This window comes from Hibiscus syriacus, unplaced genomic scaffold (assembly GCF_006381635.1).
Source record: "Hibiscus syriacus cultivar Baekdansim isolate YM2019G1 unplaced genomic scaffold, ASM638163v2 tig00110332_pilon, whole genome shotgun sequence".
Classification (NCBI taxonomy): Eukaryota; Viridiplantae; Streptophyta; class Magnoliopsida; order Malvales; family Malvaceae; genus Hibiscus; species Hibiscus syriacus.
Window position 1 is genome coordinate 6,547,003 of NW_024062688.1, and position 20,485 is coordinate 6,567,487.

The 20,485-nt window shown below is 34.9% G+C and overlaps 1 protein-coding gene and 1 pseudogene across 4 annotated transcripts; both read left to right on the forward strand.

The window, feature by feature from the left end:
* Positions 1-321: 321 nt before the first annotated feature.
* Positions 322-17,067, forward strand: LOC120119593. 4 transcript variants are annotated; one of them, XR_005515845.1, is made up of 23 exons: positions 329-600; positions 2,181-2,565; positions 3,282-3,395; positions 3,485-3,564; positions 3,736-3,882; positions 3,971-4,119; positions 4,215-4,345; positions 4,437-4,559; positions 4,689-4,762; positions 5,401-5,988; positions 6,127-6,238; positions 6,415-6,552; positions 6,972-7,301; positions 7,673-7,943; positions 8,406-9,652; positions 11,198-11,597; positions 11,746-12,677; positions 12,764-12,829; positions 12,930-13,055; positions 14,662-14,906; positions 14,992-16,190; positions 16,459-16,644; positions 16,729-17,067. XR_005515845.1 is itself a non-coding variant. In XM_039139402.1 (22 exons), exons 1-22 carry the CDS (start codon positions 473-475, stop codon positions 16,473-16,475), a joined length of 7,002 nt encoding a protein of 2,333 aa, XP_038995333.1. In that variant the 5' UTR covers positions 329-472; the 3' UTR covers positions 16,476-17,067. The 4 variants fall into 4 exon arrangements, 3 of the variants coding, with proteins under 3 accessions (XP_038995334.1, XP_038995335.1, XP_038995333.1); XM_039139402.1 differs by having other exon boundaries at positions 16,459-17,067; XM_039139404.1 differs by lacking the exons at positions 16,459-16,644; positions 16,729-17,067 and having other exon boundaries at positions 323-600; positions 14,738-14,906; positions 14,992-15,172.
* Positions 17,068-19,375: 2,308 nt separating this feature from the next.
* On the forward strand, positions 19,376-19,899 carry LOC120120034 (annotated as a pseudogene).
* The last annotated feature ends 586 nt before the right edge of the window (positions 19,900-20,485 follow it).

Genomic DNA, 20,485 nt, shown 5'->3' on the forward strand with positions numbered 1-20,485 from the left:
AAATAAAAATATTAATTTTTAATAAATAATATTATTTATTACATTTCATATTTATAATAAATAATTTTTAAAAATTATCAATAAAAATATTTACACATCATATAAATACAATAAAAGAATTTCAGAAATTACTTTAAAAATATAATTTATTTTATAAAAATTATTTTCTGTAACATAAACATATTCTAAAATTTTCAAAAATATTATATAATCTTTAATTGCCACTACTCAAGTCGCCTTGAGGGTTTATTCAACATCTCTCAGGAGAGGGAGGCGCGGAAGTATTATATTGAACGACACCGTTTTATTCATGTCGATAAATTATACCAACGTCTTCTTTTGTATTTGGAAAAACCCTAAATTTACTCTTAATTTCCTGCGGAAAGTTGCATTACTTTGCAACTGCTAATAACAATTCTCCATTGTTTTCTTTTGTTTATGATTTTGTTAATTGTAATAAAGAAGTTCGAAAATGGCGAAGAAGATTTCTTCCAGAAGAGAGCTGTTAGAGCGATGGAGAGGCATCGAAGAAGAGGAGGAAGAAGGAGACGACGGTGATCCTTCCATACGATTTCGGCTTCACAAGCGGAAAGAAGAATGGTTTTTCTTTATTTTCTTTTTCTCTCGTATTTTCTTCTGCAATGGTTCAAGATATTTATTTATTCGCTTTACTGTTCTTTTTATTATCCCGCTGATATTCGAAACGAAATAAAATTAGTGTATTGCCATAAGTTCAAGTTTGAAATTGTATATTTCTAATTATTTTTGTTTACTGATCTGAAATTTTACTACTGAGAAGAGCTTTGAAAATGGTATTTCTCTTCAAGTTTGCATTGTTTGGTTTGGGAAAGTATTGTGAAAAAAAGAACACTTGTGTTAGCGCTGGTGCATTGCTTATTCTTGATCATTGTAGTTTTTCTTTCCATAGTTGAAATTAAAGGAAATTAAAAGAATCAATAACCATTTATTGGTTGTGTATTTGATAAGTTTTGATTATAAGTTTCAGCAATGGCGGATCTTGGCATTTAGTCTTGTGGTCAATTATGTGAATATTTTATTTTGCACACTGATTTGCTTTGCTATTATTCTCATGTCCACATGTTTATACCTACATATAATATATATTATTTTTCCTTTCTATTTTCTGAATCAACTTCAATAATATTTCAAACTAGTATATATGTTTATGCCATATAAAACAAAGTGGTTCTTTACTTGAAATTCAAACTAAGCAAAAATAAGGGATTACCCTATGAAATACAGAAAAAGATTGAAAACCTAGTGTATATGTTCTAGTAAAAGCCTAGAATTTGAAGATGAGAAGAGAACGACACTATTACAATCCAGCAAAGTTATAAAATTCCAACTTTTCATTACTCTTAGTTGAAATCTTGTAGAGAAAGGGTGAATTCTGAAATATTAAAGTTCATGTGATTTGATGTATATAACAAATCAATTAATTTTAAGAATTTAGGAATATTGAAATATTAAAGTTTACTAACGAGTAACAACATGGTTTCAACAATTTTAATATATAATGTATAAAATTAAGTTGCAGGAAAAAATATAAAAGTTGTTTTGAGGTTTCAGTTTATTTCTTTTTCTGATATGCAAATACATATAACAATATATACCTATTTAATTTTAAAAAATCTTGGGGTCTAAGTTTCAGCATCATAACATGAAATTTGATATATAGTTTAATGTGTTATAAAAAATCATGTAAGGTTGTGCCTGTAATGTAGTTTTATTCCTTAACATGTGCAATGAAATTCACTAAAAATTATTATGTGTGTGTCGATTTGATTTCCCTCTTATGGTTTAATTATTGATGCTGATATTATTGAGACAATTTTATATTTTGGGAAAACATTTTTCAGTGTATTTTGCTCACTCTATTTTTCCTAGTAATAATTAGAAATTCTCTCTGTTCTATGTATATATGTATAATATTGATGATTTATTTGTTTTCTTTTGAAAATTTCATTGATAGATGAACAAATCTAGTTACTATATTCCTTGCATGCTGTCACTGTGAAGGTTCACCTTTTGAGTTTCCTTAATTCTTTGGACTTGATTTCCTATTTGTTGAGGAAACTGTTTGTAGTTTTTCAGCTCTTCAGACTTTGTGGCCTTTAAAGTTAACCAAGCTGGGATTCTTTGGCCTTTTCACATACCAGGTTTGCAGATGCATTCAGTGTCTTGATAAATTTACCAAAGGAAAATCACATTTGGTGTGGCTCATGGGATATAATGGGTCCCCTCTTGGAAACCTTCTACAATTATTTCAAAGATGACTGCAATGATTCTCCTCTAAGGCTTCTATGGAATAGGATCTCTGCGGAAATGCGCCATTGCATCCAATGTGTTTCTCAGCACCATCAAGCCCAGGAGATGTATAGCATGGAGTATGAGTCGTGTTCCATAGGTCCCCTCCTTGATGTGTTGAGGCACCTTGATGAGGAAAGGGTGACTCAACATTTAAGAGAGATGAATGAAAGATTGGCGCTGCAGAAGTATGATCCTGTATGTGATAATGTCGAGGTTGTCAATCTCATGTATGAGGTATAATTACTTTTCTCATCTTATGCTTTCATTTATTATTGTTTGGTTCTTGCATTTGATAATTTGCATCATACTAATTAGAATAAGGTGAAACTATTATTTAGTCTCGTTTTTTTGTTGGGTTTATGCTTTATAGTCTTACTAGTTGTATGAAGAATCTGAAGGTATATGGTTAGTGCTCGGATAATGAGCACTTCATTCAATTTATCTTGTTTCTAGTGGATGATTAAGTTCCATCGACTCCCTCCCATCTTTACTTCTACCTGGTTATAAAAATATTTTGCTAGATTAGGCAATGTGCATTGGGTTTTCATTCTAATTGCATTTGCATTTTGTATATTTTTTTATGCAATGCTGATGATTTATCGATAAATTTAGATATAGTATCCAGCACTCTAGAAATCATCGTGTTGTTTTAGTGCCTTTTTGGTATTGTTTCTTTTTCGATTTATATCTTGAATTAAACTCATCTTCGCCATAAATAATTTTAAATTGTTGGTTATGCTTATGCAACACAATATCTTCTTTTCTTGGGGTTTTATCAAGCTTGCTGAGTTCCTTTACTGATCAGAATTTCTGAGAGTTAATTGTCTCATCTTTAGATGATGACTCTTAGCTGATTTGATAATCTAGCATATGTGTGCATTAGTTTAATTTGTTTTGTTTTGCTCTGCTGATTTCTCCTTGCTTTCTGTTCATTATCTAATTGTCTACAGGTTTTGATGTTTCCTGTCCTATTAGATGACCAGTCCTTGTTTATAGAATTTGAAAGATTCATTGAAGCAGTTGATAATATGCATGAATTGGCTTTGGCTGGGCAACAGTTTCCGGTATTCCACTGCGAAGTTATTTATGCACTTTCTTTTTTGTCTGTAGTTTTCCATTTTGACATCCATCTCATCAAGTAAATATGTTTCAGGGCGTTTATGCATTGCTTTTTTTCAATAGAAGAGTGCGGACCGTTGGCCATCGTTTAGCTAAATCTATGGGAAAAATGAGGTACTGTTGCTTTGTACTATGCTAGTACGTCATTGTGATTTCTTCCCCCCCCCCCTCAATTATCAAATTGTTAATAATGTTCATACTTATATCCTTCCTGCAAACCTAGGTTTATATATCATTTTAAGTTATCACATTTTATTTCCTTGAACTTTTTCTATTTTTATGTAGGAGAGCAACAGATTTGGAACCTTTGCAACCTTTGCTGAAAAATTTCATTGGCTTTTTGGAGAATGAAGTATTGCCTTCACCGTTAGAGACTTCAAGGCCAAGAGCACTGCTGGACCGCCTTCCCATATGGCTTGGGATTACATCCTTGTAAGTAGGGTTTAGTTCTTGATCTTATATAACTTTTTCTTTTGTCTTCTTCCTCCGTAATTTAATGTTTCTTTCTCTGGAAATGAAGGCTCGAGTTCTTGGAACCTCCAGCTTTTGAAGATGGAATATTGGAGCGCTATCCTATCTTTCTTGATATTGTGCTCAACCATATCAGTGGTGATTCACCTGAATTTTCCCACGCTGTTAGTTGCTTGAGAGAACTCTTCAAAATGCTTGGTATGTGCCTTTTTTTTTGCATTTTCATTTTTCTCTCATCTTTGCCCCAAATAAACTCATTATTTAATTATTTTATGTTTTTCTACTTTCTTAAGGTTGTAAGCTTTGGCTTAGGTCTACACTATCTCCCAGTGTAATGCGCAACACATTGTTGGGTCAGTGTTTTCACACTAGAAATGAGAAGATGCATAAAGATATTTTTGATCTTTTCCAGCCATTTTTGCAGGCATGTTGTTTTCTTACTTGCCAGTTGATGTTAACTATGCAGCATATGTAGTTGCTATAAAGATGCTGATATGTAGTGAATTTTATTTTAGTCACTTGAAGCTTTGCAAGATGGGGAACATGAAAAGCAGCGCAGACATTTCCTTTATTTTCTTCTCCACCAAGTTCCTGTGAGCAGTAACTTTAGTGTTCTAACGAGAAAATCTGCCTGCAAGGTCCTTACTAGATTTTTGAATATTGAGGATAAGAATGCTTTGTCCTTTCTCATTCTCTCTTTCTTTCCTTTTTCTCCCCCCGGTAATGGTTCTATTATTTTGCAACTTAATAGAAGATTTTATTTTCAGGTTGCTCTTCTTATCATACATCGAGGCTACAAGATGAATCAACCATGCCCTCCTTTTGAATGTGCACATATGTGGTACGCGTTGTTGAATATCATTATCATTTATCATTATCCCATACATTTCAAACCTTTTTTAGGAATCAATATCTGGAGTTGGATGAGATGCTGTTATCTGATACATGTTTTTAGTTTTTCCTGAGTTGTTACTTGCTAGAGAAGAGGGTTTTAGCCCCCGGACAGTATTGGATGAATATGAATATTGGTGGAAGAGAATGGTATCTGTATTACCTAAAGCATTATGCTTGTATATTTTTTACCTTAGCTATTGTTTTACATGGATTATCATGTGAAAATTCAGTTTGCCTAGCAACAATAGATGGGAATGCTTATTCTTAGGGCATTTATAAATGTAGTTAAAGAGGGGATTGGTTGAATGTGTTCAAAGTCTGTGTTATTTTGTTGATGTACTGTTTTTCATGAAGCTAGCTTGTAACATGTAGTATTATGTATTAAGGCTTATCAATAAATTGAGGTGCTCTTTTCCTCCTTCCACTAGTTGCCTCTTTCACAAGAGCCAACTATGAGGGAGGTTTTTAATGAGGCCTCCTATTCCTATATAAAAAAAATAAATGTAGCTAAAGGACATACTATACTGAAATGTAGCTAAAGAATCAGATTTATATGACTGATATTTCAGCAATCCTGCTGGACAGGGGCCCTTCACTTGTGTCTTCTTTGAAGGATTCTTCACTCCACAGTTCCCTGCGCCAGCCTGCCTTTGATCTCATACAAACCATTCTAGTGTCTGATGCTGCTGCCTTAATAGCTTCAATGCGGAATTGTTGCATTACTACAAATATTGCTAAAAACACTTCTAGTGAGTTAGATGACGAGGAAGAAAATAATGAGCTTCCATTTACTCAGGATGTTGAAGAGAATGATCTTGGATGTTGGAGTGAATTTAGTGCTGAGAGTCAAATTTCCTCTCGGGAGTATAGAGAGTGGATGTGTATTCCCATGCTGTGGATTGATGTTCTTGTTGACATTGATCCTTCAGTTCTGCCAATATCATTTTTCAAGGCTGTATTTTGGGCTCGTTCTCGTTTCCCTATGATAGAACCCATGAATGGTGCCGAAATGGCTCTTGATATTAAAGGTTGGCTTTCATCCTCTGCTGTAGAAATCTCGAGTACATTTGGATGGAAGGTACCAACTGGTTCTGATGATGGCGGGGGGAAGGAATCTAAAAACTCAATGAGATTGTTAACAATGTGTCTACCTTTGATAAAGACATTCAACAGGTTCTTAGCATGTCTCTTCTTTGTCTACATATTTTACTTTATATCAATATCTGTTATATGTTTTCAAGTTGCTATCTCTATTGAGAAACCCACATATTGAGTTAAATGGTGTTTATAATAATGGATGCTCTTTAACAGGTTAACTGTACACTTTTTGATTCGAATTGGGCAAGGGGAACTTCGAAGGCAATGGTCTTGGGAACCAAGGATGAGTGAAAGCTTGATCCTCTCACTTGTAGACCCTAATGATGTATGTTTAATTGTTGTCTAGATCTCATGAATTAAATTGTATTGCCTTTATGGTATAAATTGAGTGATGAAATACTTCTGTTTTCTATTTCCTATCTAAAACAAGAAACATTCTGCTGTGGTTTGCCTTTCAGAATTTGTGCATGAACTTTTTCTTTCTTATTTTTGCCGTTGCAGAATGTGAGACAATTTGGCAAGTCTATCTTGGAACAAGTTTCAGATACGCGAGGTCTTGGTTGTGGCTTGAAGTTTCTTTGCTCTGACGTTCTTTCTCTATCTTCTATTTATTTGGGCTTGAAGCATGCCTTGAAACTTGTAAGTGCTAATCCCGTTGCAGTGGCTCTTAAAAGCAGTCAACATGAAGCTATGTTTTCTTTCCTTGTTTATCTAATTTTGTTGGCTCCTATGTTACTCGGTTTAGACTTTTCTAAGGTTTTTCATGCATTTGGAGGATCCTTGGAAGTCATCCCTTTATCCATGTGTTGGATACTAGTGTTGGATGCAGGTACTTCAAGAAAAATGAAGAGTCCGAGTAACATAGGTTGGCACAGACTGATTATGTTCCCAGTTTATAGTATTCTAGACTAAAGAACCGTTTTCTGAACAAGATTTCTTTTTGCAATATCATACGCACTCTGCTACTATAGATTTACAGCACATTAGTGATTTAGTGGTGTTCATATATCTGCATATGCATAAAGCATGTTCTAATGTCTTTTGTTTGCACTCTCCAGGTCCAGTTAGATGCTGTTCTATTAAAGTTTCAGACTTTGCACCATTTTTTCTTTGTTCTCTGCAAATTACTCAAAGAGGAGGACTTGCCTAATTCAGAAGTAGCAGAAAATTCATCCATTACATCAAATATTATGAAGTACACTTCTCAGGGTGGATTTCTTAAGCAGCCATTGTTTGATGCATTGCCTGAAAGCGTGGGCAGAAATTACTCAAGTGTTGACCCAAAATTAAGGGAAAATTTCTGTTACTCATTGTCAGAAATTGCGTGGCCTGCCTTGTGCAAGTGTTTGGTAGAAGGGAAGGCATTTATTGATTACGGTCTATGTCAGGTATCATCCTATGATTTTTTTTTGCGGTTATGTTTCTCTTTTGTGAATTCTTGATTATATTAGGGAAGTGCATTTTGCATTTAATTGTTGTTATGGATGCATCTGGGTCCAGTTACGTCTTCTTGGACTAACATTTTGGGTATCACGAATTCACTATGTATGGCCTTGTCATCCAATGCTTTGTCATTTGCATTCATGCATGTCCATTTGTTTGTATATTTGCCTTTGCACATGCATTGCTGGCTAGTCCTTTGTTGTAATCAAATGATAGAGAAGATTGTCATGGTTGTTGTGTACATGTAATAAAAGTATTAAATTTGTCTCATAGCTCCATTTACCAGACAGTTGATATTTATCTGCTTCCTTTTCAGATGACTTGTGTTCGTGTACTTGAGATCCTCCCTGTTCTATTTGGAAGACTCGGTCCATCACTTGTCACATTTGGAGATTCTAAAGTAGCATTAGGGATTTCAATGGATTTCAAATGGCTTCATGATCTTATGGAATGGGGAAAGTCGCAACTTAAGGTCATTGTTGTCTATTGGAAAAAGGCTGTAATATCCTTGCTGAATGCAATCAAGCTAATAAGGGGTGATAGTTCTCTGTTGATGGTTGGGGCCGTTGAAAATCTTATTTCAAGAGGTGAGTTTGTCTTGTTGTGTATTTTTAATTTTTATGCCTCATTTGAAAAAAGAAAGAAAGAAACACTGAGTGCATATCTGATATGGGACATGGGTTTTTACGAACTATATGGATCTATACATTGTTGCGTAAGAATTAGTAGAGATTCAGTATACTTTTTGTATTTGAATGAGTGGAAAGATTGCATTTGAAATCCACTTTGTGTGATTCTTTTAAATTCACTACTCATCCAAGATCTAACATTTTAATATAACCAACCAACTATAAAATGCATTTTTTGCATACACTGACTCCATAAATTATACTAGATTTCAAATATAATTATTCCTCTTAGATGCAAGTACCTGGGTGCAACTTTGGTTAATCTTATTTTTGTTCTCATTTTCCCTACCTATCATTCTTGTGACCATTACTTGGTCCATTGCAATGCTTATTCATGTGTTATGTGATTTTTTAATGCAGATACTGTTGACATGGATGAACTGACAGAACAAGTATCACGACTTTGTATTACATTATCTAAAGAAGTTTCTTGTGCTATTGGACATTCAACCTTGAGGTCAAAAAAATTGTCTTCTGGAGCATCTGTTGAGGGAAGCTACACTGCACTTGATGTGCAGCTTCTTTCCTCTGAAACGGATGTAAAAAAGATTGATTCCTTTAAATCAGAAAGACTCCTGAATGAAAATAATCTGATTGTTATTTCTGATGATGAGATGGAGAAACATATCGCACCCGATAAGTCAAGTCATCAACTGTTGCATGGGGAGGTGGAATTTCCTTCTGCTGATGAGAATGCTTCAGAAACTAACCACGCCCAGAAGAATGTCCATAGCATTGCTACTGGTACAGCAAAGGATCTATTAGAGTCTTCCATTGAAAGAGATTATCTTGTTTCTCAGAAACAGAAAACTGAGAAATCAAGAGTCGAGCCACCACATCTTCTCAAACCAAAAGGACCTGATAGTGAGAGGAAAATAAGCTCCGACTCCAGAAGCAGTGTTATTTCATCTCAGTGTAGAATTGATCGGGAGAACAAGGTTGATGAATCTGTTAAATTAAGCAGTACTAATCAAGGATGCAAAAAAGTAATTTCTGGAACAAATGATACAGTTTTGAGGGAGGTAGTTGCTGCAGATGATTCATTAGAATCTGCTTTCAGAACTGTCACCTTACAGCCATCATTTCTAGTGAAGCAGGGTCCTGTTGTTCCTAAAAGACAAGTCATTCAACTTAAATCACCTTTCGGTAACAGATCTAGCCTACAGAGGTCGGAAGCTCAGGTTAAAAGGTTCAAGCCTCCAAGACTTGATGACTGGTATAGGCCAATACTAGAAGTAGATTTCTTTGTAACAGTGGGATTAGCATCTGCAAGTGACAGTGAGAGTCGCACTGTTAACAAATTAAAGGAGGTCCCTGTGTCATTTCAGTCACCTGAGCAGTATGTAAACATTTTTCGGCCATTGGTTTTGGAGGAATTTAAAGCACAACTGAATAGTTCCTTTCTGGAAATGTCTTCATGGGACGAGATGTATTGTGGCAATATATCTGTGCTGTCTGTTGAGAGGGTTGATGATTTCCATCTTGTTCGATTTGTATATGATGTTGATGATTCTACAGCCTCTAAAAGTTTGTCAGAGAATGATCTTGTTTTGCTCACTAAAGAGCCTCCAAAAAGTACCTCTCATGATGTTCATATGGTCGGAAAGGTATTTTGTCATAGTACACTATATATATGAAGCCTTTCATTACTGTTCTGATTGCTTTTTTTTTTCTCCGTTGAATATACATTTTTCTCTTTTCCTTTTTCTGCAAGACCTTTGCAACCCTCTTTTCAGGCAAATTTCTTTCTTTTGTTTCTGTGTATGACCCCTCTCATTTTATTTATGATCATTATTTATGTATCTCACATCCTTGACCTTGAACATCCTACTGAACCAATACTGCTTTGTATCATTAACCATTTGTTATTGTTTTTAGTTGTTCACTGGAGCTAATTTTTTTAATAATAGGTTTTGCTTAATTATTTTTTATGTTAATTTAGATGTTCTATTCTAAAAGTGCTTTATTATTTTTAATATTGGTTATTTATTAATAAATATTATCTTTTTTTTGATAGGAATAGAAGGCCTCATTAAAAACCTCCCTCATAGTTGTCTCTTTAAAGGAGACAAGTAGCGGAAGGAGGAAAAGAGTGCCTTAGTAGATTAATAACCAACAATTACATAAGATTACCAAACATTACAAAAGATTGCCTAAACAAAGAAACATAACCAAATAAAATGCCAAAAGCACAGCTCCTAAAAACAACCTCCACACTCACTAACCAATTCCTGACTTAGCTAGACCATCAGCTTCCTCATTAATACATCTGCTGATATGCCTAATAACAACATTATGAAGCCCAACTGACTTCTGAATTTCTGTAATAAAATCAACAAGGTGATGATAATATTTATTAATAAATATTATCAGGATGCTCCTATAGGAGTGCAATAGTTAGCCGATAATGAATTGTAAAACCTAAACGTACAATATTCACTTTATTATGCTTGCATAGTGGTGATGATAATAATAACATGTTAGCTGACATATATAATCTACTATTGTCTTTTAAATGTTTTTTTAAACTGTATATTTCACCAGTTGTTGATTAGTAATGATAGGTTGATTTGCAAATTTAATTATTGTGAAACCAAAATTATGAAGGCCAATCTATTGTTGTCCAAGTTAAGGCCAAAGTTACTAAATTCGTATTACTTCCAAAAGTAAAGTTTCGTTTTATATAGTGATTTTCACTTAGAAAGATTAACTAAATGTTGAATACTTCTCTCTGTCTTCACTAATATTTTAATCTTTTGGTTTCGAAAACATCTAAAATTTTGATCTTTGGTCTCCTGATGCTATGATGACATGCTAGCAGTACTGCCTTGTTTTCATCTAAAATTCTGCTGGAACAGTTGCTTGAGAGATGTATAAACCTGTTCTGAGTTGTTTTTATATGGTCCAAGATCCACAAATGTACCTGCATATTTTCTATGGTTGATTCTCATGACTATATTTGGACGATGTTTCCTCACTTTCGATCTAGATCATTGAGCTGAATTTTCTTTGATTGCTTAACAAGCAACCTTTTTATTTTATTTATTATTTTGCAATTACTGAGGTTATGTTGACAAAGATTGTTCCCTTTAAGTTTAATAAACTAATGTCACTTTTCCCATATTTCACCAAAGCAACATACCTGTTCACAGGTCGAGAGGCGAGAGAGAGACAATAAAAGAAGGTCCAGTATGCTGCTGATTCGGTTTTATCTTCAGAATGGTTCAATACGTTTGAACCAAGCTAGGAGGCAGCTTCTTGAACGTAGTAAATGGCATGCCAGTCGAATCATGAGCATTACACCCCAGCTCCGAGAATTTCAGGCACTATCATCAATAAAGGAAATCCCCTTGCTTCCTGTCATTTTAAACCCTGTCAATGATTTTACCCTTTCTTATAAATCAACAATAGATTTCAGTAAGTTGGCCCAGCCCCTGCAGCAATTGCTGAAGTCATCATTCAATGATAGTCAACTGCAAGCGTTGAATGTTGCTCTTGGATCACAGAAGATAAAGAAAGATTTTGAATTGTCTCTTATTCAGGGTCCACCTGGTTGGTACCGTTTTTGTTTCTACTTTAGCTTTTAGTTTTTTTTTTTTTAAATAAACTTTTAGTTTATTGATATATTACATAATGTTTCAACCAGCAGCAAATCATATATACATATTCTGTAGTTTTACCTTCTTGCTTGCTTCAATAGGGACTGGAAAGACACGAACTATCGTGGCAATGCTTGGTCTTTTGCTTGCTTCCTTTCAACGGAGAACAAATGAACCAGAGAATTCCCAGAAGGGTTGTTTGAAACAAAGCTATAAGTCTTCCACCAATTCAAATGCACGAGTGAGCCAGGCCACTGCCATTGCAAGAGCATGGCAGGATGCTGCCCTGGCTAGACAATTAAATGAAGATGTTGAAATGTCGAAAAAGTCGGTTGAAAGTTATACAAGAGGAAGGGTGTTAATTTGTGCTCAGTCAAATGCTGCAGTTGATGAGTTGGTGTCAAGAATATCTAGTGAAGGTCTATATGGAAGAGATGGAAAGAAGTACAAACCATACCTTGTACGGGTTGGAAATGCAAAAACAGTGCATCAGAATTCACTACCCTTCTATATCGATACACTTATTCATCATCGGTTGGAAGAAGAGAAAATGCATATAAATGATGCTAGACATGATTCAAGTACAGAGTCATCTTCTATGGTACTGCGTTCTAATCTGGAGAAGGTAGTTGAAAACATTAGGTTCTTTGAAACCAAGCGTGCAAACACAAGGGATACAAATTCATGTGTGAAAAAAATATCAGATGGATCTGATAAGGAAACAGATATAAAAGAAATGTCTAGTTTGGAAGTAGAGGCTAAGCTACAACGATTATATGAGCAAAAGAAACAAATTTATAAAGATCTTAGTGCTGCTCAGGCACAAGAGAGGAAAACTAATGAAGAAACCAAAGCATTAAAACATAAACTGCGGAAGTCTATTCTAAAGGAAGCTGAAATAGTTGTTACAACGTTAAGTGGTTGTGGTGGAGATCTCTATGGTGTATGTGCTGAAACCATATCAAGTTTTAAGCTTTGCAATCCATCTGAACACTCTCTTTTTGATGCTGTTGTCATTGATGAAGCAGCTCAAGTAATATGCCATTTCTTCAATTCTTTCATTTTGTTACTGCTATTGTTGCCCTCTATTTTTTATATGGTTTGAGTTTGTCACTGCAGGCTTTGGAACCAGCTACTTTGATTCCTCTTCAGCTTTTAAAGTCAAGAGGGACAAAATGTATCATGGTATGGGCCAAAAAACTAAGAACTGTCCACTTATTTGAATGTTTGCATTGTCTGATGTGAATTTGAGAATTAATACCTAAGTGAAGTGCCTTTACTGAAGGTTGGTGATCCAAAGCAACTTCCTGCAACAGTTCTCTCTAATGTTGCGAGCAAATATATGTATGAATGCAGCATGTTTGAGCGTTTACAAAGAGCTGGTCATCCTATTGTTATGCTTACCAAACAGGTATCCTTCACTGCAATTGCTTATTCCTTGCTTAGTGTCTAAACTTAAAGTCCATACTTTTTGTGGTAATATTTTTATTATCTTCCATTATGTACCATTTCTACACGATTCATTATACTTACCCCACCTATATTTTTTATCTCAAATATTCCTACTCGTCTAATTGGACAAATTCAATAGTGGAGTCTATTAACTTATAGGTAAATCATTTGATTCATAAACAAGAAAATACAGTTAAACCGATACATTATTGCCACATTAGGGGGGAGAAATGTGGGGGGGCACAAAATATTTTTTCTGCAGTGGCTGCTTTCTGGATATGAAACAGAAGACCTACCAGGAATGTGATCAGATGCTAACAGTTAGTGAAGAGTTTCATGGATACTAAAAGTCAGTAGGTTACCAGGAATATTTTTTATCTCAACTTTTCCTACACATCTAATTGGACAAATTCAATAGTGGAGTCTATTAACTCATAGGTAAATCAATTGATTCATAAACAAGATATTACAGTTAAACCGATACATTATTGCCACATTAGAGGGGGGGGGGCTAAATGTGGTGGCGCAAAATAGTTTTTCTGCAGTGGCTGCTTTCTGGATATGAAAAGAAGACCTACCAGGAATTTGATCAGATGCTAACAATTACTGAAGAGTTTAATGGATGCTGAAAGTTAGTAGGTTACCTGTTTCCATATGATTTAGGAAGTTTGGTTTGATAGTCTTTACATTCTTTTCTTCTCTGTAATTCTATACCCAGTTGTATGATGTACCCTTTCTACTTGAGGCTAATCGTGTCTTAAGGGTTATTAAGGTTAATGTTAAATTTATCTACTCTGGCAATGAGACTGATCACATATTAGTTTTTTAAGGAATATTGAGGTCCAAGTATCCTGGGACATTAAAAGGAAAAAATGTCGGCTGTTGCTAAATGATTTGGAAAGCTTTGTTTACATATTATTAGCATTATTTTGAAAATCATATAATTAGTATTCTTTATGCATTTTTTTTTTTGATAGAAAGGGCCTCATTAAAATCCTCCTTCAATCCCTCCATGTTATGAGAGTAACATGAAGGAACAACGAAGGAGGAAAGGAGAGCCTAGAAAACTTTTATTCACAAGAACCAGATTACAAGATTGAACAAACTCCTACACTTCCAACGGAAGAACATAAAACTTAACACAAAACATCCAACAAAACAGGGAGGAACAATTCCTGTTAAACAACACCACAATAACCAAAATCACCCTATCCCATCTTTAGCAAGTTTATCAGCTTCCCAGCTTGCCGCCCTTGAAATATGCCTAAAAATAATATCCTTTCCAATCAAAAGCGAAACTATATCCTTCACCAAGGATAGATGCAAAGGAGGGGTTAAACCCGGATTCTGAATCCACTTCAGAGCGTTAGAAGAGTCTGATTCTTTATGCATTTTGAAAATCATATATGTAGTATTCTTTATGAGCATGTTACACAATTTTTTTCCATGTAGGATTACATTGATCTATGCTACTATTTGTTGCATGAGGGGTATGGTGTCAGCTCCATAAAGTCTTTGCAACACTTGATTCCTGATTCTTATGATTAATAGCTTTCTGTTTACAGTATAGGATGCATCCAGAGATATGTCGCTTCCCTTCTTTGCACTTCTATGACAACAAGTTGCTGAATGGTTATACAATCTCAAGCAAATCAGCATCATTTCATGGAAGTGAAGGCCTTGGCCCATATGTGTTTTATGATGTTATTGATGGTGTCGAGCTTCGTGGAAAGAATTCTGCCGCCATATCTCTTTATAATGAATGTGAGGCTGATGCAGCAGTTGCGCTGCTTAAATTTTTCAGGAAAAGGTATGTGCTTCTTCTTTCCCTTTCGCGAGATTAGAATAGTAGAATGATTCTTGTTGAATTTTAAATTATTTATTTTGGATTATAGGTATCCATCAGAGTTTGTTGGTGGCAGGATTGGAATAATAACACCATACAAGTGTCAGCTTTCTCTTTTGCGATCTCGTTTTTCTAGTGTGTTTGGTTCATCTTTTTGTGCTGATATCGAATTCAACACAGTGGATGGTTTTCAAGGCCGGGAGGTGGATATATTAGTGTTTTCTACTGTTAGAGCAGCAACTTCTTCGCATGGCGTAAGTTCAAGCAACAGTATTGGGTTTGTTGCTGATGTAAGACGGATGAATGTTGCTTTGACAAGAGCTAGGCTTTCTCTTTGGATTTTGGGGAATTCAAGGACTTTGCAGACAGATCGTAATTGGGGTGCGCTTGTGAAGGATGCTAAGCAGAGAAATTTGGTGATTTCTATTGAAAGGCCTTACAATATCTCTTTTCAAACTAACACAAGGAAGAATCTTGTTTCACAAGGTTCTGATAATCATCAAAGTCGGGTGAAGCATGTCGAACAGGTCAGAGGTGATGGCCAACTTGCCACACTGGAGTCTCGGGCAAAGCTGAAGTTAGAAGGAAAGAGAAAGCATAATGACAGTGTGGCTCACTGTAACCGGACTTTTGCTGGAGGTGACAATGACTGTGAGAAAAGTAAAGATATATACTGTAGCAAAAGAAAAGCAAAAGATGATTGTGATCCTCCCACTGGAAGGAATATTTCATCTGCATCTGCATCTGCATCTGCAAATGATGATAGAAGACGATCACATAAAATGAACTCCGGTGTTCCAGAGAAACTTTCTTCCTCTAGTGGAAGCCAAGAAAGAGAAGGTAGTGAAGTAAAGGTCAACAAGGGAAAAAGCCATATGCACCAGAGAAGCAACGATGACAATGGTGGACAAGAAATGGGTCGTGGTGGCAAAAATAAGATGTCAAAAGACTCTAAGAGATCTTCTGGGCATCAACAAAAAAGCTCGCATGTTTCAATCCCCAGACCTGATGACAATAATGAAGAGAGAAAAGCTAACAAGGGTGGTAGAGATCCTAAAGAAGTTGACACTTCTCAGAATTTAATTCTAAAACGGAAAAAGCAACGGGAAGCTGTTGATGCTATTCTTTTCTCGGGTCTAATTCCCTCAAAGAAGTCTGAACAATCATCAAAAAAGTCGAACGAAAAAAGGTCTCGTGCCCCATCTTCAGTTGTAACTGGTGACATTAAACCACCGAAGAAAATTAAAGGTTAAAGTCTGCTTCACTGCTCTGTGCAACACCTCATTTCCTGTTTGATTAAATATCTTCAGGGAAATAAACTCTTATAAGGTGTGACCTGATTTATGTTTTAGCTGGTTGTAGTTCTATTTAGCTTGGAGTTCTGTTACACTTGTAAGCTATGTCTCAGCCATGGTTAATTGAAATGCTAACCCCTTTTTTTATTTCATTGAAACATTTTCGCTTGAGGTTCAAGCATAATTTGTGATATTTTGAAATCTCTATCTGGTGCTTGCAGGTCCTCCAAAATCCTAAAACAAGGCACTAGTAGATCGGATTCATCAATGGCTCGGTGCAAGAGACAGTTCTTTGAGGTTATAGCCTTATAGGGCCTACACATATTGGAAGAAAGCTTATCACTTCTCTGAAGCGACAACCTGCCTTGTTTCTCACGTAAATTCCTGTAAAAGCAGAAAGGGTAGAAGTAAGTAGATACATACATGCATACATCCTCTTGTTTTCCTATATTTAAATCATGTAGAACTAGGTTCTAACTCCCCTGAATTAGATTGGAAGTTGTCTTTATCAGATTTTATGCAAGTTGTAGAGAAGCAAGAAGATAGTTTGCAGCGTTTCGGAGAATGGGGGCGAAATTAGCAGAGCCATTCCACATCTTGTTTTGGTAAGTGCATTTGATGTGGATGGTTCCTGAAAACATTTATATAGAAAGAAGGAAACATATTGTGTTTTCTGTGTTAAACCATAGTTTTTTTAAAGTTTTGAGGAATCCACCTTTTGCTTGATATTCATCCTGGTTTTGGTTGAATGGGGAGACTATTTGTTGTAGATAAATTTTTCTTCATATGTTAGCATTCTTTAAAAACTAAATGAAAATGCTTTCAACAAAGTGATGGTTACAAACAGATGGACCTTTTCTAATTTAATTCCATCTAATAATAAATGTTTATAAAAATATTATTCCTCTGAAAATCACATTTCAATATATATTTTATTAAAATAAATTTCAATTTTATTTTGATTTGCTTTTAATTATTAAAAAAAATATTATTCCTAATTTGAAAATAGCATTTCAATATTATTTTATTAGAATAAATATCAATTCCATTGCGATTTGCTTTTAATTCTTCCAGAAAATTAAATTGTACTATATTATTACTTTTAATTTTTAACTAATGTTTTTAGAAGTTTTAAATAAATTCTTTAAAAAAAATTGGAATTTCAGAAACTCTTATTGAATTATTCAACCAATCACAATTGGGCACACATTTATTATGAAATATTTGATTAGATTATTAAAGCAAAATTTTGTGGAGTAGAATTATGAAAACGACATGCTTCTTGTATTATATTTGACAAAAAGTAAGCTTGTCAATAATTTCTGTCCACAGTTTGCTGATGTGTTCATTGACTTCTGGCCTCTGGGTAATTTACCCAGATATTACACTTGAATTTCTTTATTTTCAAAATATATACCTTAATTTTTTTTTGGATAAATATTGATTTTATTCATCCAAAAAAACTTTCACTATACAAACCATTTACAGCTAAGAAAGAGTATATGAAACAACCCCTATAAAAATTTTAAGCAAACAGAAAAAAAAATACAAGTCTTACTCTGCAGCAAGCGCAAAGGAGGGAAGAGTAACCTTTGTACACCCCTTAACGATCTGACAGCATGTTTGTCTACAGAACAATGCTATCAACCTGTTGAGGTCCAGCCCCACGTAATCTACTGTTCCTTTCATGCCAGATATAGAAAAGATAACATCAAACTATCCAAATGATGGTAGCCTTCAAAGACTCCCCCTGCCATTAACTTGAACCTATTCACTATATCTGACTTGCAACATATAAACCAATCAGCATGACAAGCCTATAAAATTACTGACCAAATCTGTCTCGAAAAACTATAATTAGCAAAAAGACGATCCCTTTTTCAACAATATAATCACAAAAGATACAAGTAGGGTCAGTTTAACCCCCAATGAAACATACGGACTTTTGTTAGAAAACGATCAAGTAGTGTGAGTCAAGATATGAACGAATGTCGAGGAATATATAATCCCCCAGATGACTTTGAACCAAGGAACCTTATCCTGCATGTGTCGAACAGCTTCTCAAACCCTCCTCGCTTGATAACCCTCAAAGTTACCCACAAGAACATAGTCTCCCTCAAACTAAGAATCTTCTTCCAAACCTACCTATAACTATTTTTCAAAGGGGTTTGTCAAAGAGAACATCCTTTAAAACACATTCTTTAGCCCAGGTCACCCAAAGAGAATTAGACTAGGCCAACAGAAGCCACAAATATTTCATCATCGTACACGCTCTATTCCAACTTAGAATGTTCTTAATCCTAGGATCCTCTTATTTGAGATAGCAGAATCTTTCTCAGTTAACACGAGCACCATTAGATGAACCGTCCGAATCTTTTCAAAGAAAAACATTATACAAATGTTCAATATGCTTTAGAACTTTAGAAGGCAGCAAGACTATTTTACTCTAAAAATTCTGAATGATAAACATTACAATTTGATAAGTTGCAGCCTTCCTACAAAGAACAAACACTTAGAAGATCATCTACGATTTTTTTCTGACAATTTTCTCACTTAATCCCTCACAATCTAAATAAAAAAGACTAATAAAAACTAGAGAGATCCCCAAATATCAAACTGAAAGAGTGTCAATCCGAAAATCAATATGCTCAATCATACTCTGCGTATCAGAGCTCTCTATCCCAACACAAAATAGCCCACTCTTCGAAATATTCATCCGTAGACCTGACATCATATAATACTTTTCACAGGCAACACAACCTTAATATGACCTTTAGTAAATACTAAGAGATCATCAACAAAGCAGATATGTGTAAGTCTAATTTTTTACGCACCCTTATTGAAAATTCATGAACTTAAAATTCAATACCTTACTTAAAATGAATTAAAATTTCAGTGACTGTATTACAAATTTTAAAAGTTGGGTGACCAAAGTGGGAGCTTCCTAAAAGTTTGATGACCATTTTGTGTAGTTTACCCTTAAAATTTTGTCAATGAATGGTTACAACTTACAAGCATTGCTTAATCAATTACAGATACCAATGAATTAGAATATAACAATAAAAGCAAGTGGTGGAGGAGCTTGCCATGTTTATATATCATATCAAACTTCACTCCATCTGCCATTGGAAATCATTCAAGCAACAAAAAAGGATAAGGAAAGCAGCTAGCTAGGCGTAGACCTAGCAGCAAATTAGTCATTAGTAAATGGATTCGAAGAAGTCCAATAAGATCAGTGAGATCGCAGGCTTCAACAGACCCTCAAGAAATGGAAAAGGTTGGCCAATGCATCAAAGAAGCCCACAACCACCGGCGGCGGAAGCAAAAGCATCAAATTCTTTAAGAGAACGCTATCTTTCAACGACGTTTCAGGCGGTGGAGAGGTGGTTCCGAAAGGGTTCCTGGCCGTGTGCGTAGGCGAAGAGTTGAAGCGATATATAATCCCGATGGAGTATCTGGGGCATGAAGCGTTCGGGATTCTGCTGAGAAAAGCAGAAGAGGAGTTTGGGTTCCAACAGGAAGGAGTTTTGAAGATCCCTTGTGAAGTTTCCATGTTCGACAACATCTTGAACGCCGTTCAACGCAAAAACGAAACCCTTGCTTCCTGTTACTCACCACATTCTCACTTTACACCTCCTCCTCATCCTCAACTGTGTAGATGAAAACGGAGGATGTTCCAATTTGTAGTCATCTCTGCATGATGTATCAAGGAGGTTAAACTCTTTCTTCTTTGAGTTTGAGATTATGAATGAACATTTATCTCTTTATTTCTAGTATAAAGGTGATCACGAGTTAAGGTTGTAAATGAGATAATTCATAAATTATTTGAATTAACTTGGCCAAATGTTTGAATTGAATAGATTAGATTCAAGCTCGAATAAAATTGAAGTTATTAACGAGTCGGAACAGATTACTTAATACACAGCTCAAAAACCTCACAAGCAACTCAAAATAATAATATAAAAAATTATAATATTATCCTCGGATCGGATTGTGTCAGATAGGAGATTTTTACCCTTCACCCGACCTAACCCGAACTTAAAAGGTCTATCTGTTTTTTTTATAAAAAAAGTATGATCCTATTAGATCGAGTCGAGTCAAAATCTATTGATTTTGGATTAAATTATCATCTCTATCAACAATTCTCAAACTCGACTAACTCATTTACCATTCTAGTATGAGTGTTGGAATAAGTTGAGAATAATATTGTCATCTTCTATTTTTTTTTCTACTTGAAATTTAATTATT